The sequence below is a fragment of the Callithrix jacchus genome, chromosome 12 (genome assembly GCF_049354715.1).
Source record: "Callithrix jacchus isolate 240 chromosome 12, calJac240_pri, whole genome shotgun sequence".
Classification (NCBI taxonomy): Eukaryota; Metazoa; Chordata; class Mammalia; order Primates; family Cebidae; genus Callithrix; species Callithrix jacchus.
In genome coordinates this window covers 85,792,744-85,819,689 of record NC_133513.1, presented here as the reverse complement: position 1 = coordinate 85,819,689, position 26,946 = coordinate 85,792,744, and the positions used below count along the sequence as shown (strand labels likewise).

Genomic DNA, 26,946 nt, shown 5'->3' with positions numbered 1-26,946 from the left:
AAAAAAAATTAAAATCTGTGACTACCTGACATTAAATGAACTTTCTATTTCGGAATACGGAATGCCCCCATGTATCATTAAATAAGTCACTGTTATGTTGGAAAATATGGTTGTACTTAGTGAACCAGTCAAGGAATTGATTCTGCTGAATGTAACAAATCTGTTTTGTCAAATGTCTATTATAACCAAAGCACCTGGTCCTCTTTTCACACTGCATTTAAGTGAACCCATTAGTGACTTCAGATAAAAATCTTGAAGCATCTCTATCCTAAAGGCGTGAACAGGTTTCTAACTCCTCAAGGTACTAAGGACTGTTCGGCAATGGTGAGAAATCTTACAGTGTGGGGCAGTTTCTGTACTGGGGGTGCGTGGTCATGAGTATTGCAATATGGTGAGTCTCACCCAGAAAACCCGCCGTGCAGTCCCGGCCAGGTCTTCATCCCTGTCCCAGGCTTCTAACTCCAGTTGACTCTACTTCAAAGGAAAGAAAGCTTGTTTGGCCAAATACCTGTGGAGCGTAGATTTCAGGAATGTGACGTGCTGTTAAACCACAGCCATGTAAGCTTGAGGCTGCTGAGATTTTTCAAGGATGAAAGTTTCACTTTTCAAAAAAAAACCATGGCACCATGTAAGTTGGAGAAACATAAGGTAAATGGTGTCAATTGGCCCCAGGAAGATTTTCTTCCAGAGAGCACCTGCTATGTGTCTATTCCAGGAGAGGGAGGGGAGGTATGTGGAAATGGACTAAATGTATAAGACTAGAACAATGAGCACGGTTCCTGCCTTCCAGCACCTTTCAGGAAGTGGAGCTAAAGGACAGCTGGGATGGGCAGAGGACAATGTCAGTGCATGGCATTTTGGGGCCGGGAGAGGACTAGGGAAGAGAGCCGGTTGTGACCCCAGAGGCCAGGTCAAGTGAATGGTTAGCATGGGCAGGCTGGGGGAACTAGGAGTGGTTGGAGCAGACACAGGACCTGGAGCAGGAAACACCAAGGCACAGGGCAGGGGGCAGGTCCCTGGGCAGTCAACACAGGGCGCTTGGTGCCTTCCTGAGGTTGCATGCCTGGGCTCTTACCTCCACGTCTGCCTCTGAGGTTTGGGAGAATGGTCACCAGACTGCTGAATACTGCTGGAATAGGACATGGGGCTGTCCCATCTCCCCAGCCCGGGGCATTTCAAAGTGGGTATCTGAGGAACTGAATTTTAATACAGAATCATATTTTGGACATTCACAACTGTTTGATTTCGGACGGGAGCTCGGGGATCATCTAACCCAATCTCACCCTCCATGTCTAGATCTTTGTGGCAGCTTAGGTATCCAGCTTCATATTTGCTTGCCTCTGTGGACAGGGAGCTCACTCTCTCCCTCTCACAAAGTAGGCTGTTTCATCAGCAAAGGGCTGGAGTTGTCTCAGAAGTGTTCCTTATATGACACTAGCTTCTCTCTCCTTCTACTTGACCCTCCTAAGTGCAGGCTCTGTCCCTCAGAACAGGTCTGAACCTGTGTTTACTCCAGCAGCCCTTTAACTGTCTAGAGCAGCGACCACAACCTCCCTCCATGCCCCTCTTCCTCCCTTGGGTGCTTCTGTGCGGTGGTCCCTGAACTTGGCTGCTGTCACTGAACGCTGACTAGTTTGTCAGCGTTTTTTGGAAACTGTGCTCTCTGCTCCCTCAAAACTGAGAGTGATTTTCAAGGTAGAGTGAAAGCAACAGAAGTCACACATGGACAGTATGGGGGCCACTTCTGAGTACCTGGGCCGCTGACCCCACAGACCACCAAGGGCTAGCAGCTGCTTCAGGAACTGGAAGATGCGCAGGTCAGCCCATCCTGGAGTGACCCCTTCCAGAGGGGCCAGGCAGCCTTGACCAGGCCTGCTGTGCAGTACTTGCTAAGCCCTGGGTGGCTTGTAGCTTCTCACTGTCTGGGGTAAGAGCAAGCCCTGGGCCAGAGTCTTGGTCACTGCAATTCGTGGACACTGGTGGGGAAAACCACCGGCCTCTGAACCTGGCATAGAAGGTAGAAGCCCGCCCCCTTGTGGATCTCTGGAGAGTTACACGGTGCAAAATGCACTGAAACCGCAGCAGGAGATGGGGAGTCTGGGGGAGCAGTCACCTCCTCTCCCTGCTCCCATTTCACCAACTGCCTCTGAGGACCTGAAAGAGAACTGATCTGTGCTGTCACGGGGTAGGGGAATGGTAGCAGGGGACATAAAAGGAAGCTAGGAAGCTGAGACCCCTGGATCATGTCTGGCAACAGTGGGTTAGAAAAAGAAGAAGAAAATGGCATCTGGAGGTCTTTCCCGGTGCTGCCACTCCCTGTGTGGCAGGAAAACCACAGGCTCTCTCTGGGCCTCCAAGGACCTTGCTCGGTAAAGGCTCCAATCTCTCTGAATGCTGCAGCCTTGGGCTTTCACGTTTTGTTCCCGACAGTGGTCTATTGTTGGTGGCACCACAGTCCTGATTGAAGAGAAGAGGACATGGGAGGCAGCAATGGCAAAGGGCATTGCAGAAAGGGAAGCCAAGAGCACCCGCTTGGCCAGCCCAGTCCCCACCTTTGGCCCTGGACAGCACAGCAGCCCATCACTGCACCATGCTGCTAGGAGCCCAACGAGTCATTTTCCAGAGTGAGTCCAAGAGGAGTCATGTCCCCCCCTTCCACAGTTTTGGCCAAATCTACATCATTTCTCTATCACGTGGATAGCAACCCAGAGGTGACTGTGCCATAAAACATGCTTGACCCGGAGAGATGTGACCCAGGCCCACTGTCCAAGACAGCAGCCTTGCTCCCACACTTCCAGACTGCCTTTACTCTGCATGAAACACATGATCAAAGATTGTGTTCTTAACGTATTTTCAAGATAAATTCTTTGCTACTCTGTAACTGATCAGGATAATTGGGCTAAATCTCACCCTGGGAAACACAAACCAGAAGCACTTTCCTCGAAGCTCCCCAGATTAAAAAATGAATGATATGTTAAGATGGCTCAGATTTCTGACTGCACTATACTCACAGAGAAATAGCCAGTAAGTCAGTGAAGAAGTGTTTTAAAGGCCAGCTGTCCTCCAGAAGAATGAGAAGTATTAAAACTCTTTAGGCTGGGCACGGTGGTGCATGCCTGTAATCCAAGCACTTTGGGAGGCGAAGGCTGATGGATCACTTGAGGTCAGGAGTTCGAGACCAGCCTGGCCAATGTGGTGAAACCCCATCTCTACTAAAAATATAAAAATTAGCCAGGCACGGTGTCACACACCTGTAATCCTAGCAACTAGGTGGCTGAGGCACAAGAATCACTTGAACCCAGGAAGTGGAAGTTGCAGTGAGCTGAGATTGCACCACTGTACTCCAGCCTGGGTGACAGGGTAAGACTGACTCAAAAAGAAAAAAGAAAAAAAAACTCTTTTAAAATGAATTTGTTCTGGGAACAATGGCTCACGCCTGTAATCCCAGCATTCTGGAAGGCCAAGGTGGGTGGATCACCTGAGGTCAGGAGTTCAAGAACAGCTTGGTCAACATGGTGGATCCCCTGTCTCTACTAAAAATACAAAAATTAGCCGGGCGTGGTGATGCACACCTGTAATCATAGCTACTCAGTAGGCTGAGGCAGGTGAATTGCTTGAACCCAGAAGGCAGAGGTTGCAGTGAGCTGAGACGGTGCCGCTGCACTCCAGCCTGGGTGACAGAGCAAGACTCTGTTTCAATAAATAAATAAATAAATAAAAATGGCTTTGTCTAAATTATCTGAAATAATTATGCCCTCAGGCTAGCGTGCTCCTAGCTGGAAATGTCCAGGACAAATATGTGAAGTAGAAGAGTCATCTCTGCACACTGCAGTACACTAAAGCTTTGGCTGAAACTATGAAGCTCGTAATGTCTCATTTTTTAATGGCATTATAAGGCATTCTGAGTTATTATATTAACACCCTTTAAAATTCCAAGGAGTCCAACAATAAGAACAATACAAGTTCTACCTTAAAAACTACAGTCAGGTAGAACATGTAACTGTAACTGTACATGGATCCCTTTTCAAACACCTATTTAGACCACCTGGTTTCTGCAGCATTGCCAAATTCTAAAATCGTAATGAAAAATGTAAAGTTTAAAACCTACAAGTCATCAGAGGTTCAGTGAGCAGATTGTGCCATTCCAAAACTGAAAATGTGCTTGCATAAGCAAGTCACCGGGGCTAACCTTTCTGGATTGAGAGTCTGGCCTTCAGTTCAGACCGTGGCTATGCCAGGGTCAGAAATGTGGCAAAACTGCGCTTTCACAGAGGTTAGCCAAGGTTCACAGGGTCACGACTGGGCCATTTTATCAGTCATGTCAGGCTCACACCCTATTGCCTGGGATAGATAAAAACTTTATCTGTCAGTTTGCTAAATCTGCTCCTCCTGCCTCACTTTGAATAAAGAAAATCTGGGCTCAGCTTATCTAAACCAGAGACTTGCTTTTCCTAATACTGTTTCCATATGCAACTTCTAAGTAAAGGTGATGCGCCAATGATTTCTGGTCTCATTTTAGTCAGGAACTGTCCGTAACTGGACTGACTGGCTTTGTCTTATCTAAGACCTTAACTTCAGAGACCTGTTCTGGCACTATTCGACAACACAGATTTATTCTGTTTATTGCATGTTAGATGAGCTGGAGGGGGTATATAGAATGACAGTTCTCAGTGTTACCTCTTCAGATTCATCTTTTCCTAAAGTAAAGCAAACCCCCCAAGATTTAAAATTAACTTGGATCAGTTTTCCAGATAGGGAATCTAAATGACTATAGGAGAACTTGCAGAGCTACATCCGGAATAACACACACAGACATATGTTTTCTAACAACTGTTAACAGAAGAAACAGCTAAGGATTCTTCTCACAGAAAACAGATATGCACGGATGATAAACCAGCCCAGGTAGGCATTGTAAAATACGGTTAAATACATACACAAAGCACAAAAATATTAAACGGGTCAAATTTTACTTTATTTGGAAATGATACAAATTCATTATTTTAATATTTAAAGATTGGGGCAGTATAGTCAAAACGCATAAATATTATAATATACATTTAGAAATTAAATATAAAGTCAACATGACACTCCATAAAAACTCATATGTACACTTCCAGTAAGTCTGAGGTTTGAGCATTCAAGCTCATCAGATTTCCCCAGGGAAATGGGTGAATCTTGCAGGGAGATTGTCCACAGGATACACGGTGGGACTGGTTTTCATTGTAGGAGGTCCATTTAGAAGCTGCCAGTCACAATGCCTGGCCAGCTCCACTGTAAATATTTTAAGAAGAATTTTTGCAAATTCTTTGCCTACACAGCTCCTGAGGCCTCCTCCAAATGGAATAAAGCTGAACCTGGAGGCATCCTCTGGGTGAGGCAGCATGAATCGGTCAGGATTAAATTCTTCCTTGTTGGTGAAGATCTCCGCCACATCATGAGTATCACAGATACTGTAGATAACATTCCAGCCCTTTGGAATCTGGTATCCCTGCAAAAGATGATGAAACCCCAAGGGCTGACAAACTGGAATTTAACTTTCAACAAAAAGCTGTCCCTTTCACAAATGGGATACCTTTGCAGGGAATTAGGAGTTAAAAGCAAGGGAGGAGTAGAAAGAGAGAGAGAGAGGTGGGTCCATGTTGCTGAAACATGCTTCCATATAGGGCAGAACAATGATCAAAAGCATAAGACTTGCAGCCACAGCACAGGGAAGCAAGAGGACGTTTTAAACCGCAACAAAAGGGAGAGAAGAGAATTTTCACTTACATTTAATTCAAAAGTCTTCAAAGCCACTCGAAACCCTCCTGGAACTGGGGGATTCAGTCGTAGAGTCTCCTTAATAACACACCCGATGTATTTAAGTTGTTCCAAAATTTCCATGTCCAACTTGTTGTCTTGATTGCTCTTGCAAAGTAAACCCTATCAAAACAGTCATACAGAGGTGAACAGTTATTTTGTGCTCCAATAAAATCAGCCCGGCAGACGTAAACAGGGCTTAAGTAGAGACTAAACCCAAAGGGCCCCAAGATAGGAGACTGGGAAGGGGAAACAGCAGCTAGTGACCATTTGCCTGCCCAAATCCACTATCTATTTACAATTCCAGGAAAATGCTGCTCACCAGTTAGAAGGGCCAAGCTTCTCCCTGCGCTCCCACCCCCCACCATCCACACTAATCAGCCATTCACACTCATCACACTATGCATACCCTTAGACACACAAATTCAAGAAGGTGGAACCTGTCTGAAAATTTCCACTGTTTGGCAAAAGGTGGAGGAGGGGTAGGAATACAAGGTCAAACCCTGCCCAAGTGGGATCACAGCTCAAGACTCCATCCTGTTTATTCACAAAGCTAATTCTCCCCTCTGGCCCACCCACCCCTTGGCCCTGCACTTTCAAAATACTCCCTGAAAGCAGCACACTGACTTCTTTGAAAGTTGGCTAGGGAGCAGCTGAATTTTCTAAACTAATAAGGACACCCCCAGCCCCAGTCTCCCTACCTTACTTTTCAGCTCTTCTCGCACTTTCTGGAGAACATGTGGGTAGAGTCCCAGGTAAGTGATCAGAGATGTGGCTGCACTGGCCGTGGTTTCGTGTCCTCCGAAGAGGAGTTCTGTTGAAGATTGCTTTAGTGCCTAAGAATAGAGTGAGACCCACGTTTCACAAGTCTGCAAGCAGTTTGACAGAGGGAAGACTAAGACAGAGGGCTAAACGTTTTACTGACAGAAAGTCAAGGAAAGCAGTATCTTTAAACAAAATGCAAAGTCCCTTTAGCTCAGCTAGAGCAGTAAGGCGAGTACGACCCCAATCTATAGCAAACTCCTGAGTTAAAGTCTCAGTTTTATTAAAATAGCAAGGTTCTTTATTAAGATCTTTGCAAATTCCAACTTTCCCTTTGAAACCTGGAAAGGCTAGGGGACGCTCCCAGTTCCGCTGCAGCCCATTCTGCTGCAGCCCCTTCCGCAGCTCTCTCGATCGACCCGGTGGCTGAGCCTTCGGGATGCCATCGCTGTAGTATGGGTGGGCGGCTCACTCCAGAAAGCTGGGCCCCAGGCTGGTGCTTTGGGGACCCCAGGAACCGCGCTTGGAAAGCCAGGGGACTAATCTCCGCAGTGCCTGGTCTGAAGCTGTCACTCACCTGCATGTCCAGCCGCTCTCCCCTCTCCCAAGAGTGCTCGATCAACAGCTGCAGCGCGTCTTTGCAGCCCCGGCTAGCCTCGGATGCCCGCAGTCCACAGATCTTGGCGCGAATGTTCTGCTCGATGCGCGTGTGAATAAGGTTCCGCGCCTTCACGCCCTGAGCGCAGAGAGCGCGCCGCGGTAAGCAGACGCCCGGTTCCCGCGCCCCTCGTCCGCAGCCCGTTTGCCGAGCTTACCCGGTACAGCCCGCTGAAGGGCACGTCGATGGGCAGCGAGAAGAGATTTCGGGTCATTTCCTCGAAGGCCTCCACCAGCTGCTGCTCGGCGTCCCTGTCGCCGGCCAGTTGGGGTTCGCAGCCCAGTAGGATGCGCATGGCAATGCGGAACATGAGGCGCTTCACCTCGGGGTAGACCAGGAGGCCGCGCTCGCTGCAGCTCAGCCACTGCTCCAGGCTGCTGCCCACTTCCTCGATGATCACTGGCACGTAGCACTCTAGTGCCTCGCGGCTGAAGGCCCGCATAATCACCTGAGCCCCAAGGAGAGGAGAGCGTTAAGACCCTCCATCCGCCCCTCTCGTCTCCCGCCGTCCCCTTCCAGACACCCCAAGTCCCGCCAGACACATGGCACTCTCCGGGCTGGAAAAGCTAACCTGGAGCTGGCAGAGGGTCCTAGCCCACCTCACGCGGCTAGCCCGCACCCTGCATCCATCGGCCGGATTCCCTCTCACAAATGGGGTCCCCTTTCCTGTCCAGGCGTCGTCCCCCGCCCCCACCTTCTTGCGCTGCTTGTGCGAGGAGTCGTGCAGGTTGGAGAGGCAGCCAGATCCCAGAATGGTGCGCACTGACGCGGGCCAGTGGACCGACACCAACCGGTGCTCTCCTAGCAAGATGCGCCGTACATTGTCCGCGCCCATCACCCGCACCGTGGGCCGCCCGAACAGATGTGTCTTGTAGATGAAGCCGTATTTCCTGCGCTTCATCTGCAGGAACTTCCTCCGCTGTGGGAGGAAGGCCGTGGAGACAGGCGGGCATGAGGGGGCGCCGGGGAGCGCCGCGCCTCCCTCCAGCCCTGCTCCTAGCCGCAGTCGGCTGCCTCCCGGGGGCGCCTACACCGACTTCAGCAGAAGCCCAGAGCCGCGCCGGCCTCCGGGGAAGGGGCCTGTCCCGCCCCACGCTCCCTTACCTGCAGGACCATCTGCAAGGTTTCCCCAAAGAAGGGGAAGCCCATAGTCCCGGGGGGCAAGGGGAGGGCACAACTGCGGTCGCGGCCGCTCACGCAATACAGGTCCCAGAGCTTGATCGCAGCCAGGAAGAGCAGCAGCGGCAGCACGAAGGTGCAGAGCGCACTGGCCAGCAGCGCCGGGAGCCCCATGGCGCGCCGCGACCTCCCGCGCCACCTGCCGCCACCGCCAGCGCTCCAAACCCCGCGGCGCGGCGGCTTTATAGGCGGCCCAGGTTGCTGCCCACGTTACCTTGGTCAAATTAGTTCACCAAAAGTTCATCTTTAATTGCGGATTGGGCCCCTGGCTCCTCCCCCCGCGAGGCGCTGCCCAAAATCTTTAACCGTTTGTTCCGCGCCGAGGCAGAGGCGGCGCAGTGGCGGCTTCCCTCCGAGCGCGCCTCCTGGGGTGCGGGGCTAGGAGCTGCCCGCCTCCCCCCTCCAAGGTGTGCCGAGCTCAGAGGCGGCGGTGGGGGAGGGCGGAGGCTAGAGGAGCAGGAATTCCAAGCCCTAGCCTTCCCAGCGGTCTCTTTGGCATCCCTCCCACCCGGTCCCACCAGCTGCCCTGGCCCAAAGCAGCCTTCATTGGCTTTCCATTTCCAGGCGCCGCGTGGGCTCCCTTCCACCTGCTGAGGAAGCAAGGAAAAGTCCGTTCAGGAATCGTCCAGCTGCCTTTTCCTGCGGGTGGGGAAACTGAGGTCTAAAAGGGAAGCATAAAGCAGGCCTCCCGACTTTTTAGAAGGATCGCACAGAAGAGCCCAGGGACAGAGTCCAAGAGAGAGCCGCGGGGCATCGGGCGCAATAGGCAGATCTGGGATCCCCAGCTTCCCAAGTGGGCCAGCGCTCGCGAAGTCTTGGAGAGTACTGCTTCAGGATACGAGAGGGCATCAGGTCCCTCAAGTCCCCAGGTGCTACTCTGCACAAGACTCATCCCCGACTCTGGGGCACTTCGTCTAGGGCTCGGCAGTCGGCGCCCCGCTCTGAGATCCGAGCACAGCACCACACTCGCCCCCCTCCTCCCCATTCTGAGAGCTCTGCAGCTTGTGGCCTCAGCTGGGCAGCGGGGAAAGGGTCCTTAGCCCTGGCCGGGAGAGACGGAGAAAGAGGAAAAGGAGTCCTGGCTCCGAGGTCCAGCTCCATCTCTATTGCTCGTGACCTTGGGCAAGTCACCACACATCGCTGCCTGTTTCCTCCTCGTTAACAGGGAGGCGATCGTTCCCGACCTAAGCCTCGGGACAGTGAGTTCCCAAAAGGGGGCTCCAGTTGCAACTATTCTTCCCAGCTCCAGGAACGGTAGGTTGTGTAACCTTGGGTGGCCGGGACAAGGGGCACTGGAGTCCTCCTCTCCCAAGTCCCACCCAGAGTAAAGTCACTGTCCTCACCTAGGTGAGAGTGTGCTCGGCCCGAAACTCAGGCCTTTGCCGACCCCTAATAGGAGGGGGGAAGGAATCCGTACTGGGAAGTCTTCAGTACTTTGCTCAACTACAATCACCTTCTACTGTAGCCAATGACAGGAGCTCGGACGCTGCGGGACGCGCACCTGCGCTCCCGGCTCTACACCTGGCGGAGCCTCCCGGCTCGGGACCGGTCAGGGTCACACGGTCCCTGGGTTTGGGCGCTGAACGCACGAGCGGCGCCGAAAACGAAACAGAATGACGTGCGTTTGTTTAGAACTAACACTGGCTCTGGGAGAAGCACGCCGCACGCCTTGGAGAGCGTCCCTTGGAGATGGAAAACTGCTCCTGAGAGCTTAAATGCGTTGCCCTTCTCGCGGTGGTCCCCAAACCCGGAGGTATCAGGAAATACCTGCCGAGGTCGTAGGGGCCCGCACAATCCTAGCGACGCTCCAAGCCGGAGTCGCCGCCACAGGGCATGTTTGTGGGGGGAGGAGGATCAGCGTTTCCCCGCAACCTGCCTAGTGTTTCAGAGGCTCTGGGAAGGGTTTCAGTCTCTGGCAAACGATTTGGTGGCTGTAAATACGGCGAGCCAACCTCTGGCCACCGCAGGAACCCGGGCCAATAGCACTGGAGGTTATTCTCAGAAATCCCGGGTCCGCCCCTTTCTGGACAGCGCCTCCCGCCGGTGTGCAAAGCGGGCGAGCGGGGACGTGACCTGGGGCCCATTCCCAATCCTCGGGCCTGACCCGCCTGTGACCCCTGCAGGCCGGACCGTGACATCCGAGTGATCTCTGCGGGGCCACCTCGCCAAGTTCAGCGCACGCCGGGTCACAAGATGAGCTGGAAATTGCCGCAGGGGGAAAAAATGTTTTAATCTATCTGTCCATCGAGGCGGCGGGGATGTCAGACAGGAAAGGATTAAATGTGAGAGTGAATGATCTTTAAAGAACATCTTGAAGGGGGCAGGGCGGGGGGGGGGTCAATAAATTACCAGCCCAATAGGAACTTTGATCTAGGAATCTTGCCAAGCTTTCGTGGGTGGTGGTGGGCGGGGAGGGGGGTTGGTTCACTGAAAAACAACTTGTTTCCAAGATGTTTACAAAACAGCCTCCCTATTGCTAAGGGGCAGGGGTGGGGAGTCGGGTTGTTTTACTGGTGGGGAGGAGTGAGGGCGCTGGAGTCACAGCAAAGCAGGCCACCTCTACTTTTCTCGTTTCAGCCCCCCTTCTCATTTCTGAACTCAGGGTTTTATACCTGCTGTTCCCTCTGCATGAGGCACCCCTCCCCCAGGCCACTGCTGGCTGGTTCCTTCCCAAGTCAAATGTCATCTCCTCCAAGGTTCCCCCCCACCCACCCATCCAGCCTAATTTAGCCGCAGACACTCTGTACCACAGGCCTGTTTTATTTCCATTACTGCGCTTATCACCGCTGGACATATCCTTACTCTTTTGTTTGCTAGTTTATTTCTTGTCTATCTCCCTCTGAGCATGTCAAGTGCAGGGGGGCAGGAACCTCCTCAGCTCCTTCCCTAGAGAATCTGCAGCTACTAAGACAGGAGCTCAGCTATCCCTTGAAATTACTGAGCATGATGTACCCATGGAAAATTAAAATTGGAGCCACTCCCACAGAGGCTTAGAGTTAGTCCAGACCCCAGAGCAGGTCTACCAGGTCTTCTTGGAACCAGCTCAACTGGCCTTGCTTCTGAGGGTCCCCACCCCATTCTTCTCTCCTCTCTCGAAATCACATCAAACCGGAAGCCTGAGTCCTTCTCCTCATCCAAACCCTTGCTTCTCAGGCCAGGCTGTCTTCTGCATCCTCAAGAGTCCTCTTAGGGCAGGCCCATAGCCTGCCACCTTTGCTGCCCCTGGTGTCTGCTGAGCTCAGGGCCTGGCGCCAGGCTCTTGACTGGCAATGGGTGATGAATTGCCCTGTATGGGGGTTATGGCAGAGTCAGCCCAGGTCGGAAGGGCCCGCTTCACTCTGGAGCTACCATCCCTGTAAGCGCCTGCTGTGTCCCCCGTCCTTCTGGCCAGGATCCACCTTAAGCATAAGGTCAGGAGGGCACTGGCTTCCTTCTGGTTCACTAAGGGGTCAGCTCCAGCCTTGGCGGCTACTTCCCTGGCTCACCGGTTAGGTCCAGCTGCCCCCGCCTGTCAGAAACTGGGTGGCAGATTGAAGTGGGCTGTTGGGAATGACGACATAGAGGCTTTTGCTTTGATTTACACACTGTTTGGAACCTCTGTACTGGAACGGTTGAGAGTCCTCAAGTCAAGCTAGGGCTTATCATGAAAAGGAGGCCAAAGGGTTCAGCCCTACTTGATGGCTGCAGGAACAGAGGTTGGGGCAGAATAGTGAAAAAAAGGGGTGGGAAGAGCACTGGCTGGGGAGTCCAGGAGCCTATTGCTGGGCTTCTCAGGTGAGTCATTCACCTCGATTGCTCCTCAATTTCTCCTCTGTGATAGGGAGGATGGTGAAGCAGTAAAACCAGAAGTCCCTGAAATGGCAGGGAGGGGTAAGCACACAGGGACTGGAGTCACAGGAAAGCAGTGACTCCAGGGCGCAGTGGCTCACGCCTGTAATCCCAGCACTTTGGGAGGCCAAGGCAGACAGTTCACTTAAGCCCAGGGGTTTGAGACCAGCCTGGGTGACATGGTGAAACCCTGTCTCTACTAAAAATAGAAAAAAATTAGCTGGGCATTGTGGCACATGCCTGTAGCTCCAGCTACTCCCAGCTACTCGGGAGGGTGAGATGGGAGGATGGCTTGAGCCCGGGAGGCAGAGGTGGCAGTGAGCTGGTCATGCCACTACACTTCAGCCTGGGCCACAGAGGGAGATCCTGTCTCAAAAAAAGAAAAAGAATAAAAAAGGTCCCTGAAACCTGGAGACAATTCACAGCCCAGCTTCAAAGTGTTATACTCAGAGGGAAGTCAGGGGAGCCCAGGCCCCAGGCTGCCCAGCTCTCAGCTCCTCTCTGGGTATACTCTGGTGGGTCCTTCCCCGGCCTTCCCAACCCTCACCCCAGTGCCTTCCCCCCAGGGAGCAGCTGCCCAGCTAAGCCCTACCCTCCTCACTTAACCACTCCTAAGACACTTTATTTCTTGGCCTTCCTACTTTTGATACAAATATCTAAACCTTTCTGATTATGTCTCAACTTCCCATGAACCTAATTCAGCGTTGGAGATGTGTTGGTGTGCCTAGTCTCTATATACATGAGAAGATTAAATACGTTCTTGAAGTAGGAATTTTTCTTTTTAAGAAGTCACCAGCAGAATCCAGTGACCTTGAGCCCTTTAGAGCCCTGGAAGTGCCCACAGTTCCGTGTTCCCACGAAGACCAGCAGAGTGGCCAAGGCGCACAAAGCCGGAGGCCAGCTTCCAGGGTGCCTTCCTTCGGGCGTCCTCTGTGTTTTTCTATGCCCCAAAGCCAGGCCAGGGTTGCGCCCACAGCTGCATCTGGCTTCTCTACATGGGTTGTAGGTCCCACCGCGTGTTCGGGTCTCTTTGCAAGGTCCTCGAGTTGCAATATCCCTACTCCCCTACCACCCCTACCCCGCCTTCGCCATCCATGCACCCTCCCAGGATTGGCTCGGGAAGGGGAAGTCAGGCAGCACCTAGTGGGGATCTATCTATTCCCTCCATTCCTGCTTCGAGAGCCTGTAAGCTTGGCCCACGACCTTTCCTTCCTCTGGGCGCGGCGCGCAGAAGGCACCTTCCCATGGGCTTAGATGCTTCTCTGCCACAGCAGCGGTGGCGAGCTCCTCTTCCCTCGAGTCTGGCACACATTCGCGTTTGGTGAACGTTTGTTGAACGATTGTTTCACGAGTGAACGAGAGGGTGCGCGACGCTACAATGGGGAGCTGCAGATGGGTGGCGCTGCCTGCTACAGCCACTGGCCAAGCCGTGTCCTACAGTGCAAGCAGGTCAGAGGCATAGCCCATCCCCCGCAGCCGAAGGCGCGAGGGGGTGGAAAAAGAGCCGCAGCCCGTCCACTGGGTGCACAATGGGCACCGTCTGCATTGCGGGGAAGGCGGGTGTGGCCAGCTCCCAGCGCGCGGTACGCACCAGCTCCACAGCTAGCAGCTGGAGCACAGCCTGCGCCAGCTCCTGGCCGAGGCAGCTGCGCGCACCGCCGCCGAACGGGATGTAATGGAAGCGGCTGCAGCTGCCCCTTGAATCTTCGCGCGCTGCGCCAAAGCGCTCCGGGTCGAAGCCTTCGGGAGGGCTGCGGTAAACCGCAGCCGTCTCGTGCGTGTCTCGGATGCTATACATCACGCTCCAGCCCTTGGGGATCTGGTAGCCCTGCGGAGAGGCGAGGAGACCAGCCTGACCACTGGTAACTGGGGGCCCTGAACCGACCCTCCACCCCATCAGGCTTCCGAAACCCAGGAGGAAACCGCGATTAACCCAGAAACCAGGAGAAAGCTCTGGGTTCCAATCTCAACTCCTTCATTGGTGAAATGTATGACCTTGGACTAGATGTGCAGTCTCTGTTTTCTCATTGAAAAAATGAAGAGGAAAATGCCCACTTTTTTGGTGAGGATTCAAATTAAGAAGTTGGCACATATGAGTGTTCAGTAAACGGGACCTATTAGTTAGGTCCCCGTTTGGTTTTGTCTTTTTTCTTCTGACCTTGGATCAGGAGACCTAAATTCTAGTGCTGCACCTACCAGCTGCTAGGGTGGGAGAAATGCACATGACAGTTCCTCGAGGTCAGTTCCATTGTAGCGCTCTTCTTTGCCCAGAGCTTAAAACCTCCCATCCTTCCCATCTATCAGCTGGACAATAATGTTCAGATTTGGTACCCACACTTTAAGAAGGTACACATGAGAATCAAACTGGCCTGTCCTGAAAATGTTGGAAGGCAGCTTTCATGTTCCCTCTGCCCATCCCCAGCTTTTTCAACCATTTGGCTTTTTGATATGCCTTCCAATCCCCGCACCACACTGCCACCCTCATATCAAGTTCCAGGGTGAATACTCAAAACTTTCTAATCGGAGAACAGAATATCTTGGAATCATCCCAGGAGCTCTCTCTCCTCTCTGGACATCAGTGTTCTGGGAACTGGAGGGTGGCTAAGACCCTTTCTAGTCCTCTGCTCATCTCCTGGTTCTGTGCCCTCCTCCTGCTTCCCCTAAGGTCATGGAAGGCATTTTGGTGCCTGCAGAATGAAGCTTGCATTCCAAAACTGAGTCCCCATCCAAGACACTTCTCATCACCATCTTTGTCTGAGTCTGCTCTCTCTGTAGTGACCTCTCCCATCCTAACCTTTCACTGCTCCAGTTCAAATGCCAGTTCTCCAAATGTGTTGGTGGCATCCAACACTAGAGATCACTCTCTTCACACCGCAAGTGGGATGAGGCTGTCGGTCCTGGTCCCCTCCCTCTCCAAGTGGAGTTCCTCCAGGGCAGAATCTCAGTTCCTTTGATGCCTCCCTAACCCTGGCACACAATATGCCACAAATGTTCACTGTGGCAGGAGGTGCCCATCTTTGCCTGGAGCCACCCAGCCACCAAGCAGGGGACTGCAGTGACAGCCTTTCAGGCAAACACCCACTGTTTGGCACAGCCAGAGCCCCAGTGCCTGAGGCCACCACAGTACTCCCACAGCCCGGCCCCACCTGGCTGGAGTGTCAGAGCTGGAAATGACCAAGACAGCTTCCTTGCAGAGAGTAAACCGAGGCTCAGAGTGAAGAGGGAACTGCACAGGGTCGTGCGGAGATGGAGTCAGTTCTAGACTTTAACCTTGCTCAGCCCAAACCAGCCTGATCGGTATTTAATTCTCCCCACCCCTGGAATCTGGCCCCAGCAGGAACCCTGGACGGGTTGCAATGAGGGGTTCCTTGATCTTGTGAGGGAGGCAAAGGGGTAGAGTACAGGACGTACTGAGGGGTTCTCTTTGTTCTCCATCGACACTCACTGGCTGGGAGGGGGTGTTGCATGGATAAAAGCGTGTTTTTTATTCTAAAACTCCGCTCTCATTGAGTTGACTGGTGTGGACCGCCGCCAAGAGCTGAAGTGTACGAGATCCCTAAGCTCGCTGGCTGGCCAGGGTTTGGTCCTTGGCCCAAGATCGGGGAAGTGAAACTAGGCTCAGCCCATTTTACAGGACTGAAGGCTGAGGCTCAGAGAGCAAAAGAGGAGACCACCCACCTAAGTCCCTCCGCCCTCCTCCCACCTGGGCGCCCGGCAGGCGGCAGGAGGCCGGCTGTGGGCGGGCGAGGCGCACTTACGTCGAGCTCGAAGGTGCACAGAGCGGTGCGGTAGCCCCCGGACACGGGCGGCAGGAGGCGCAGCACCTCCTTGACCACGCAGTCGACGTAGCGCAGACGGCCCAGCGCTGCGAGGCTGAGGTCCGGCTCGCAGTCGCAATCAGGCAGGGGCCCCGAGCCGCCTCCCGCTGCCCCAGGTGCGCAGCCGCACGCGCGCCCCAGCCCCTGCGCCACCAGCTCCTCTCGGATCTTGGCGATGGCCGCCGGGTGCTGCAGTAGCAGCAGGACGAGCGAGGTGCTGGCACTGGCCGTGGTGAAGAAGGCGGCGAAGAGGAGCTCCACAGCCGACTCCTGCAAGACAGCCCCGGGCGGCACTGAGTCTCCGGCACCTGGGCGCTGACCCGACGGCCCCGCGGAGATGAAAGGCAAAGCCATAGGCAGAGAAGTGCTTTTCCTGCCGCGACTATGTGCACGGTTTTGAAGTGGACTAAATCCCAAGTTCGCCAGTTGGGAAAGTCACCTATAGCAACTGACAAAAAAATTAGGATCTATCCACCCGCCTTGCGATGGTTCACAGAGAGAATGCGGGAACTTACTCTGTGCACTCTCCTGGTGCTTTAAGAATCTTCACTCATTGGGTTCTCACCTCCCCTCCCCTCTGTGAGGCACAATTGCTGCTCTTGTTTTATGGAGTTGAAAACGGAGGCTCCGGAGACGTGCTCAGGGTCCTACAGCTAGCACTCGCAGCTGCAGCCGGGCTCGGCACTCTTAACCACCTGTGGTGCTGCCTCCAACCCCAGGGGAGCAGCCTGACAATGGCTGCAATGCAACAAAGGCATCTGCAGCAGCAGCAGCGCCAGCCTCCTACCAAAGCCAACCTCACCACTTCATCCTCTCCTTACCGCAGTAGTCCCAGGAGTCACGAAAGGTCTTCCTGGTCTGCTCTGCCCAAGAATGGCAGAGGAGGGGCCTGGTGGCTTCATCCTCCAGGCTCAGTGCTGACTGCCTGCCTCTGCCCTCTCAAGTCCCACCCAGTGTCTTCCTTGCTGGCAGCACCCACAGTTTGTTTTATACACTGATTCACGCTATCACAGGATGTACGTGTTCCTTCCCCTCCTGAACCTCGAGCACACCGGCTGTGTTTCACTCACCAATGTATTCCCAGTCCCAGCGTGGAGCCTGGCACTGAATAGGTGCATAATAATATTTGTGGAATGAAAGACCCGGTTGCCCACTAACCTTGCCCTGCACCAGACAAGAGGGTAACTGGGATGGAGACTCCAGAGACCCCAGCATCCTCCCTGCCCAGCCCCTGATGTCCAGGCCAGAACTGAAGATTCCTGGCCAGTGAGTCCCTTCCTGAGAACCTGGAGGGTGCTATCACCCCTACCCAGCCCTGTCCACTACTGTTTACTCTGCTCCCCTTAGCCCAGAAGAGTCCCTGTCCACCTGGCTCCCCGAGGACTCATGAGTCCATTGCTCATGTTCTTTTTGTTTGTTTTTGAGACGGAGTCTTGCTGTTGCCCAGGCTGGAGTGCAGTAGTGTGATCTTGGATCACTACAACCTCCACCTCCTGGTTTCGAACAATTCTCTGCCTCAGCCTCCCAAGCAGCTGGGATTATAGGCACCCACAACCACATCCAGCTAATCTTTGTATTTTTTTAGTAGAGACAGGGTTTCACCATGTTGGCCAGGCTGGTCTCAAATTCCTGACCTCGTGATTCACCCAAAGTGCTGGGATTACAGGCGTGAGCCAATGCGCCGGGCCTGCTCATGCTCCTATTAGTTCCATTCTCAGAAAAGAAGCTAAAGCTGAGCCCCACCCTTCAGGGATGTCTGGTAGAAAATGGGAAACTGAGGCCCAGAAAAAGGATGGGTGGTAGTTGCTGATGGAAGATTGAGGTCTCCCGATTTCTAAATTCCCCTCTCCCAAACCTCACTCCTTTTTGGGTGCTGAAATGGGTCCTGGGGCCATTCCAAAGCTTCTCCCCTCCCCTCCACTGTGTGTGTGATGTGTGTACATGGGGAGGGGTCCTAATTCTCCAGGAGATCCACAGCAGCCAGCCAGACAGATAGAGGTGCCAAGTGCCAAGGTAGCTCATAGAAGGAGAGACGTGATTTTGGAAGGAAGAGGGGAGCTTTGAGGATGTGGAGTTTGATCCTGAGCCTCTTAGAGTTTGTACAAAAATGAATGATGAGGGCTTTGTAGGCAGGGGGACAGCAGAGGCAAAGGCATAAAATGGCAGAGAAGTGGGTGGGGAAAGAAAAGGGGAGAGAGCCGTTTGTGGCCAGAAACATACAAAGATGGGCCTAGGATTCTTGCCTTCAGGTCTCCTACTGACAAGGGTGGCAGGTGGCTGTAGGCTGCACAGCTAATGAGTGTGGCTGAGACATGACTGAAGCCCAGGTCTCCTCTTTCCCCTCATCTGAGGAGTGCCTCTGCCTCAAAGTGGGGATGTGGCTCTGGGGATGCAGTGCTGGTGTAGGGACCTGCTGGGGATGCAAAAGATGGGGGAAGGAACAACCTCCAAGCCCCTACCTTCAGCTCCTGCATGGAGGGCTCGTGGCCCAGCTCCCTTGCACTGTGAATGATCAGGTCGAGGGCATCACCTGGCTCTGCAGCCTTGTCCTCATGAAGCTTCTCATAAATGGCCCCCTCCAGGTGCCGATGCAGCTGGTCCCTTGCCCGGATGCCCTGATGTGCAGGGAGAGAAGAAAGATGGGGCAGGAAGACTAAGGGGGACAGGCCTGGCCACTTACCCAGAAAACCTTCTCAGCTCTGCCAACATCCTGGTGATAACAGCCTTCCAGCTTAGCTCCTGGCCTGGCATATGGCAGGGTGCAGTAAATGGTTGGGGAATATGTCCACTGTCCACAAACATCATTCTGTCTTGATTATCACAAGCCCCCTCTGAGCCACGGCAGAGTTTACTGTCATCCTGAGGAGAAGATGCTGAGGTTCAGAGAGATCAAGCAATTGCCCAGATTCACACAGCTGTCCTTGACCATGCCTGGCACCAAGCCCAGTGTGGCTAGGGTCAGCCCATTGCCCTTTCCCTGCACTAGGCTCAGGCTGGGGCACCTTGATGCCCCCAGCAAAGCTCTGACTTAGAGGACACTATTGGATGTTGTAAGCATTAGCCGTGTAAGGGCACGGGCAAGAGGGGATGCCTCTCCAGAGTTCAGGGAACAGCCACAGCAAAAGCGTCCCCCAGGTAAAGCACTGTAATTCAGCACTTCAGTTCTGTAGTCAGAGGAGATGGGGTTCAAGTCCTGTTTCTGCCCCTACTAACGGTATGATCTTGGTTAAGTCAATAAAATTAATTTGGTCAATAAAATGAGAATAATAACACTTTGCAGGCTGCGATGATTAGATCAGAAAATGTATCTACGGTGATCAGCCTATAGCATGAGCTTTCATACATATTTTTATGCAGGTGACTGAAAATCGGGGAATCAAACTGCGGGAAGTCCCAGAACAGGGGGACCAAAAGGCGGGATGGGGCATCATAACTACTCTGCGGTCCCGCCCATTTCTCTGAAGTCTAGAGAGGTAGCAGTTCTCTGATCTGGAAACCTAGGGGGCCCAGGGCCGGTGGAGCCGACACCCGTTCCCCTGGGTCCGGGGCTGGCTCCGGGCTGGTTCCTGGTTCGGGGCGCATCTGCAGCCCTCGCGCTCTCCACGATTCCGCAGCCATCGGGGCTTCAGAAGAGGTGATGAAGGCCGGACCCGGAGACGCCGCTGTGGGAACCGGTCAGACCGACTGGCCGGAAGTCTGCCACTGAGACTCCAAACTCTGGCGGCCCGAGCTCGCTCAGGCTGGAGGATGTAAGGGCAGGAGCGTCCCACGGAAGGCGTGTGGCCCGCCTCGGACCACACAAGCGAACCAGCACAAAGGCCAAGTCCAGAGCCCACAGCCGCGCCACCGCCACGATGCCGCCCACCCCGAGGCCGTGCCGCCGTTCCCCAGCAGAGGTGACAGACGCGCGGAGTGCGCGGAGGGTGCCCCGTCTGGGTCTGGGAGGCCAGCCTGCATCGCGGAACCTCGGGAGAAGGTCTGGAGCTGGGGCGGCCGTACCTTGCGCAGACCACTGAAGGGCACGTCCAGAGGCAGTGAGAAGAGGTTCTCCACGAGCTCTTCGAAGGTCCGGGCCAGCGTGGCGCACTGAGCCTCGTCCAGCCGCAGCCCCAGCAGGATGCGCGCGGCCATGCGGAAGGTGAGCGCTTTGGCGGCGTCGTAGACCGAGACCGGCCCGCGCGTCGCACACCAGGAGCGCACCTCACGCCGCAGCGCCCCCTGCAGGCGCGGCACGTAGCGCTCCAGCGCGGCGCGGCTGAACACGCGTGCCAGGACCTGCGGGAGCGCGCGTGATCAGCGCTGGCGGCGGTCGGGCCTTCTCTGCTTGGCGATTCCAGAATAGCCAGTAGGCCTGTCCGGTCCTTTCCCCTTCTTCTAAGCGGCTCATACCTACACTTGCTGGCTTTTGCTTTCGCCATTTCTCCCAGTTCTGCTCTGATGCACATAATCCCTCCCATCTAGGCTCCAGCTGCCATCTCCTCCAAGAAGTCTTCCCTGGCCCCTCTCTAGGTCTGTCTCCAGCGCTTCAGGTATCACAGCCACAGAAGATGGGAGACGAAAGAGCCCTTTAGCGCAGTCCTAACTTTATAAATCGAAGCTGAAGGTAACGGACCCGCCCAAGGCCACCAGCTCCTTATCAGGCACCTAGGTCAGATTCACAGTGAACGCAACACCGGGGACCCGGCCTGACCCATTGCAGATGCCGGGGATCGCGGATCCGACATTTCCATGGCCCATTCCCGTTTCCACTTACCTTGCGCCGCCGCCGATGCGGATCGCCGACGGCACCTAGCAGTGTGTGCTCGCCCAGCAGGATGTGCGCGCTCTGAGGCCACTGGCTGCGCACCAGGCGGTGCTCGCCCAGCAGGATGGTGCGCACGTTCTCCGCGCCGCTAACGCGGATCACTGGCCTGCCCAGCAAGTGCGTCTTGAACACTGTCCCATAGCGCTCCCGCCGAGAACTGTGGAAGCGCGAGCCCTGCGAGCGAGGCCGAGCGAGGAGAGCTGGAACCTCTGGGCCCAGGCTGGGGATCTGACCCAGACCTCCCAACTGCCTTTTTGGTCACAACTCCCTGCCCCTGGCTGCCCCCGGCTGGCGCATTTACAAAACAAGATCCCCAATGGGCCTGACAACTACTCTATGGTAATGTACATGCTCCTGCTCCTATTGGTGAGATGAGGAAACTGAGGCTCAGAATGAAGACGTGAGCGCCCAAGGACTCACAGCTGAGACAAGCCCCAGGCTCCTTTTCTAGGCTTGCAGCACACGCTCCTCAGACCCCTTCCTAAAACCCCTTCCGTTTACCGCCTGCATTGTGTCAGGGAATTGCTCTAGGGAGAATTCCAGTGACTTGAGGTCCCTTCGAGGGAACGGAGTAGGTGGGCAAAGGCGATGAGTTGTACGCGCTTCCTGGGGTCGTGGGTGATGAACAGGGACTGGCTACAAATCCCGTGGGCATTGGGAATGAGGTGGGTCCAGTGGGAACCGGGAAAAGAAGAGATCATATAAGCGCTCGGGGTTGAACTACTGCTCACCTGAACTAACCAGTGCAGCGTTTCGCCGAAGAAGGGCCAGCCCATGGAGCCCTTGGGCAGAGGCAGAGTGGAGGCCCGGTCCCGGCTCAGCATCCAGCGGAGGGTCCAGAGGTGCTGGGCTAGGCTGAGCAGCAGGCCGGTGCACAGGAGAGCAGTGCCAGCCGCCCCCAGCACTGACAGGCAGCTCAGCCCCCAAGGGAACATGATGAGCCCGCAGGGTCCAGGCCGCTCAGAGCGCAGGGGGCACAGGGGACGCAAGAACCGCTGGAGCAGTGCGAAGTGCTCACCTGTTCCGTCCAGAGAGTCTGGAGCTTGGGGGCCAAGCCCGAGATTTATAAGCTCGGCCGAGAACTCCGTTCTAAAAACAGATGGGCAGTGGTAGACGGCAGTGACTGTGCGCCCTTAGGAAACGTGCCTTCCTCGAGGCCGGAGAGCTCAGGACATTTTCCCAGTTCCTGGGCCCAAATGCCAGTCCCTCTTGAAGATGCCCGCTGCCTCGGTAATGCTCACACCCCGCGGCACCTCCCACCTCCTCCCGGGCTCAGCACTCTTTGGATAGAAGCAGCGAGGGAGGGCGAAGAGAGGAGCAACTCACCAATGTTGCCAACCTGGTCTGCAGACCCCCGCCCCAACCCTCCCTCCTCCAGTCGTTTAACCCTTCTCGGCCCATCCTGGACATGTTTATATAGATATTGGCTCCCTCCCTAAGGACTGATACCGGGTCACACAACGTGACGTGTTTTGCGTATTTAAAGCGCTCCACGTAGAGTGGTGATTGATGGCGGTGGGCAGCGGCACACTCAAGGTGGGTGCTCTGAGTAGGGAGTGGCAGCTGCTGGGGTGCTTGGGCTGGGCTCGGGGCTCGCTCGGCGCACGTCCTCGGGCCGGACCTGCGGGTTCGCACCAGAGCTTGCCGGCTCTTCGCAGCCGCTCAGAAAGTCTGCGAACCCAACGGGCAGAAAAGACCCGGGCTTGTGCCCCGCCGCGCTCCTGGCCCACCCCGGCCGCTGACTCTGGCTCTTTCTGCGATCCCCGCCCTCAAGCTTCTAGGTGTCCCCCTCTCGCCACTCGAAGGTGAAAGGACTAGGCTTTTTTCTCCTTTGCTCCTACTATTTTCAGGGAAACTGCGGTAGCCGACGCCCGCGTTGGCTTAGCAAGAGCCCACTAGGGATAGCGGGGACGAGATTCTCCGAGATCCTCCGACAGCTCCCCACTTCTCCCGGCTCTCTGATGTATCACGTCAGGTATCCTTCCATAGATGCCAGTTCCACTGCTGCCCTAGGCTTCATAAAGACGCCCTAAGCCTCCAGAAGTGGATACCCACGAGCACCTTTCCGGTATCAAGGACCGAATTCATCCTTCCCTTCCTCCCTCGAATCTGCCCACGGACTCTTGTTAGTCTACACTGTTGCATTTTTGGCTTTGTGCGTCCCATCCAAACGTTCCAAATGCCTCAGGACTCACTCGTCCTCGTCCCTACAGCGCAACCTGGGGTGTGCGGAAAGGTGCAGGGTGCTTGTATTATTGGGAAGAGTAAGAGGACCCACAGAGGTCTGCTCCAGGCAGTGCAAAGACAGCATCTCTCTGAATCCCGGGACCTCTCAGCCAAAGCAGGGGAGACACCCAGGTAGGCTGGAGGGCTGGGTAAAGCGCAAGGGATAGCCACATTCCAGTCTTCATAAAGGGCTAGCTGTTCACCATTCCTCTCTTCCAGATTTTACTGTGCCTGAAGAATTACCACGCTTTTCATGTAATGTCTTTAAAAACATGAAATACTGTGGATTAAAAGATGATCAAGAGAACAAGTGCATATATATAATATATATTGTTATATAATATATATTATTTATATATAATATTATATATATAGTTTGCTTTGGTGCCACTCCCATTCCAATAAGTAGGAAACAAGTGCTTTTCTCCAGGAAGCACTTGTTTTAAATCAGCAAGCTCTTTATAGACAAAACAGCAATGTATTTTCAACAACTTGCTCAATATTTTTAATATTTCATCACAAAATCCAGAGATGTACCTATAATACTTTACACTTATTTTACAGAATCAGGCATGGTTTCTTACAGGCATAAATCCTGAAAAGTCAAAAGGGAAGACTCAGCATAAATACAACAAAAGGAGAATAAAGACTGGATTTATATTGCCATTTGGACCACAGAAACATACACAAAAGAAAATGTACATTTGTTTTAGGTTTTCCAGAGTTCATTTGGTTTGGCTTGTTTCCACAATGAGGATACAGTACTGAAATCTGCTATTTGAAGAAAGTAACCTGACCCCTGTGGTAACTTCCGTGTGTAAGAACCATCTACCCCCACACAAGCTGCACCTGAAGTGGTTAGCCCCATTCTGTTCCTGTCCTCTCTTTTAACTGGAACCAAACCAAACAAATCCAGAATGGGGTCAGCTACAAGCAATATAGTTAGAAATATTAACCCTGATGAACAGAAACAACACTGCATCTTTAGAAAATCCAAAACCTTTTGTTCATATTCAGAATGATTAAATTAAACCACCCAAGTAGAACAAATAATTCACATTCTTACTGAGTTAAATCAAGTTTGATTTCAGGAAGCTTTAAAGATTTGTCTATTTCCCCCTCAGAATTAGCAGAATTAGAAATTTTGGTCTGCTTAAATCACACTGAGGTGAAAATGAAAGCTAAAAGTCAGAAAATGGTAGTGAAATACTACCATATCAGACATGATTGCATTCCAAAGCCATATACTAATCAAAAAACAGATTATCATTCAAGTCTAAATAGAAAAAAAAACTTATGAGTTAGAGGCATAAGTTTTTCAAATGTATTTGTAATCAGTTTCATGTACACTTTTGAGAATTTACGTATTACACTTCTGCATTTTTCCCCTAAAGTGAAAAAGTGGTCATTTTTTCCATATATAAAATAGTATTCGATTATTTTAAAATTCATACAAATGATATTTATTAATATTTCTTGTTTAAGCCCTCCTGTATCTTCCCTATTGTATTTTTGGATTCTGTAAACAAATTACTATATCATGACCAATACTTGCTTGAGATCCATGTTGAATCATGGATTTGATGTCACTGAGTTCAAGCGACATGAAGTCTATGTGTGCTGGGACATACCATTCACCAAACTTCTCAGCTGTTTCACAACCGTCTCTATCAGCTTCTGTTTGTCTCGATCATTCTTCCTGAACTGAGCAAATATGTTGTTCTTTTTGCTAGTATCCTTCATCCTAGAAATATATGTGAATGAAGAAGCTTAGTAAAAGGAAATTAAAAGCTAAGCTGTCACAAGTTAAATATCTTGGCATGCTCTGAATTATCTCACACTAATCCTATGCTTGAAAAATATACTTCAAAGAAAGCAGGTACTAAATAAATATACAGATATAGCAACCATGCAAAATATTAGAAGCTTTATTTTACATGCTATATTAAGTGGTATTTTTGTATTAGTATATACATCTAAGATATGCTAGGTTTGGTACTATCACACTATTTTCTAATATTACTCCACAAAGTATGCTAAAATACATACCCTCTATAGATTCTGCTAATCACATTCATAGCAAGATAAGGTGAAAGGAAAATAGCATTAGAAAATGTAAAACAGTAACGTTTTTGGCTCAGTTGCATTTCATGGCATTGTAAAATAAATTTACATTTATTTTAAACACTTCCTCTTATCCATTCAAATCAAATACACCACAGATATTTGGAAATACAAGAAAATAATACACAATTTTAATTTAGAAATTGAAAATGTTAATAGTGATACTTTTTAATTTTATTTTTATTTTCTTATCCAGCAGCCCCCAGAATCACAGCAGATTCAGAGAGACTCCCAATAGTGATACTTTAAATGAAATATGATTGAGTAAAGAAAATATCTGCCACATAATGAGAAGGAAAAGTTGACACCTAAATTTATGTTTATTTGGACAAGATGTATCAGTAAATCCTATTACCTTGGTTTTTATTATATATATTTTTCAAATCACATATTTCTCTACCTGTAAAGAATCCAAGTCCATAATGCTAAGATTTAGGCAACACTAGTGGCAAACATTCCAATTCCTGGTCATATCTGACAAAATAACTTCTTTCCTGAGTTATAGATTTTTTTAAAAAAGAAAGCACCAATTGTCACATCCCCAGTAAACATATTTCTAAGGTCAATTAAGCTTGCAATTCAGAATACAAAGGGAAAGATGTTTTGTTCATATCAATATAAACAGCCGTTGTTTATAAACTACACCAACTCTTGAAGGGCAAGAAAAAAAGGCTTAACTTTTGGTCATTCAACTAGAGTGAGCATTTAAGCTCCAACTAGACTTTTCTTTTTTGATAGAAATCTCTAGTTCTTCATTTTATCACTGAATCAAAAAATGCTGAAATGTTGCACAATAAAGTTTTCAGAATATACTCACTTCTCCAAAAGAGTAAGGGCTGTGTTTGGATTCACCCGAAGGTACTTAGAAGCTGGCTGTCCATAATCAGCTAGATAAGTAGACCAATCCCAAACCATAAACAGGTCAAGGAGCTGAGAAAGATGGGGTAACATAAAATGTGAAATTATTTACCCATAGTTAATACATAAATTAAGTATATGCTATCCTTGGTCCATTTTAATACGGCATGCTTTCTTAGATGAAACAGAATGAGGAGATTCATTTTTAAAACTTCATTAACTGCACTTTATAACCAAAATAGATCTTTTTACTTTGTTACTAAAAGTGCTAGGGGGTATTTTCTAGTAAAATACTTTGTGTTTTCAAATAATTGCAAAATAATTAAAACACTGTCAATAATATATATTAACCATTGTGCTGATGTATAGAAATTTTATCTTTATGCATTACTCAGCCAGTATCCAAATTTAATGAATAAAGTTTGCTGTACTACAACCTATACGAAGAATTTTAAAGAACTTAAATTGAACCTTTTTTACTCAGAGGTAAGTATGTTTACCTTTCAAAGGCGCTGTTTGCACCTAGACTTTTTCCAAAGTAATTTAAACCAAAAGCTCAGATAATCTCAATTAAGTGCATTAAACAACCTCTGCTGGATTCTCTCTGGTGATAGATCCTCGGTAGTGTTATGAAATGAGGGCTTCAGGATTCAGCCTAACTCTAGGCTACCATTTTGTGTAAACAAACAACAAAAAAGAAACCTTCGTTTCCCGTGGTGTCTTAAAATTGACTGTTTACTTTATAATCTCCAGTTAGAATCGTTGTCAAATATGGAAGTAATCTTTTAAAAGCAATGCCATGCCTAAACCAAAGCACCAAACTCTTTATCCAACTTTAAAACCCTAATCCCCTTTAAGCCATTTAAAACCAACTTCCTATCCCCATTTGAATT

General features: G+C 51.5%; 3 protein-coding genes across 33 annotated transcripts in view; all 3 read right to left on the bottom strand.

Moving 5' to 3' along the window:
• Positions 1-4,951: 4,951 nt before the first annotated feature.
• On the bottom strand, positions 4,952-8,749 carry CYP26A1 (cytochrome P450 family 26 subfamily A member 1). Of its 4 annotated transcripts, none has more exons than XM_078346061.1 (7): positions 8,610-8,749; positions 7,788-8,135; positions 7,374-7,664; positions 7,136-7,294; positions 6,498-6,632; positions 5,767-5,919; positions 4,952-5,488 (listed from the first exon to the last, which is right to left on the bottom strand). In XM_078346061.1, exons 2-7 carry the CDS (start codon positions 8,115-8,117, stop codon positions 5,147-5,149), a joined length of 1,410 nt encoding a protein of 469 aa, XP_078202187.1. In that variant the 5' UTR covers positions 8,118-8,135; positions 8,610-8,749; the 3' UTR covers positions 4,952-5,146. The 4 variants fall into 4 exon arrangements, with proteins under 4 accessions (XP_078202187.1, XP_035124379.2, XP_078202186.1 ...); XM_035268488.3 differs by having other exon boundaries at positions 7,911-8,135; XM_078346060.1 differs by lacking the exon at positions 8,610-8,749 and adding an exon at positions 8,321-8,551.
• Positions 8,750-12,826: 4,077 nt separating this feature from the next.
• On the bottom strand, positions 12,827-22,235 carry CYP26C1 (cytochrome P450 family 26 subfamily C member 1). Its single transcript, XM_002756409.7, has 6 exons — positions 21,577-22,235; positions 20,795-21,019; positions 20,041-20,316; positions 18,501-18,656; positions 15,982-16,311; positions 12,827-14,051 (listed from the first exon to the last, which is right to left on the bottom strand). Exons 1-6 carry the CDS (start codon positions 21,778-21,780, stop codon positions 13,674-13,676), a joined length of 1,569 nt encoding a protein of 522 aa, XP_002756455.4. The 5' UTR covers positions 21,781-22,235; the 3' UTR covers positions 12,827-13,673.
• A 1,317-nt stretch (positions 22,236-23,552) lies between these two features.
• EXOC6 (exocyst complex component 6) overlaps positions 23,553-26,946 on the bottom strand; it is a 364,881-nt gene continuing 361,487 nt past the window's right edge. For 15 of the 28 annotated variants that reach the window (XM_054243102.2, XM_078346041.1, XM_078346049.1 and 12 more), the window contains 3 exons: positions 26,013-26,125; positions 25,121-25,135; positions 23,553-24,815 (listed from right to left, as the gene is read on the bottom strand). In XM_054243102.2, coding sequence (XP_054099077.1) covers positions 24,683-24,815; positions 25,121-25,135; positions 26,013-26,125 — 261 coding nt within the window. In that variant the 3' untranslated portion in view covers positions 23,553-24,682. The remainder of the gene's footprint in view (positions 24,816-25,120; positions 25,136-26,012; positions 26,126-26,946) is intronic. The other 13 variants (XR_013525005.1, XR_013525006.1, XR_013525007.1 and 10 more) reach the window with 1 other exon arrangement.

What these genes read in the sequence shown, in the direction of transcription:
- CYP26A1 (XM_078346060.1), bottom strand. Translation starts at nt 8,509, where the DNA reads ATGGGGCTCCCGGCGCTGCTGGCCAGTGCGCTCTGCACCTTCGTGCTG. An exon ending in CCTTCAGCGGGCTGTACCGG is followed by an intron (nt 7,295 to 7,373) that starts GTAAGCTCGGCA and finishes CTCTGCGCTCAG; the next exon opens with GGCGTGAAGGCGCGGAACCT. An exon ending in GAGAAGAGCTGAAAAGTAAG is followed by an intron (nt 5,920 to 6,497) that starts GTAGGGAGACTG and finishes CTGTTTTGATAG; the next exon opens with GGTTTACTTTGCAAGAGCAA.
- CYP26C1 (XM_002756409.7), bottom strand. Translation starts at nt 21,780, where the DNA reads ATGTTCCCTTGGGGGCTGAGCTGCCTGTCAGTGCTGGGGGCGGCTGGC. An exon ending in CGCATCGGCGGCGGCGCAAG is followed by an intron (nt 20,317 to 20,794) that starts GTAAGTGGAAAC and finishes GCGCTCCCGCAG; the next exon opens with GTCCTGGCACGCGTGTTCAG. An exon ending in CCTCCATGCAGGAGCTGAAG is followed by an intron (nt 16,312 to 18,500) that starts GTAGGGGCTTGG and finishes GCTGTCTTGCAG; the next exon opens with GAGTCGGCTGTGGAGCTCCT.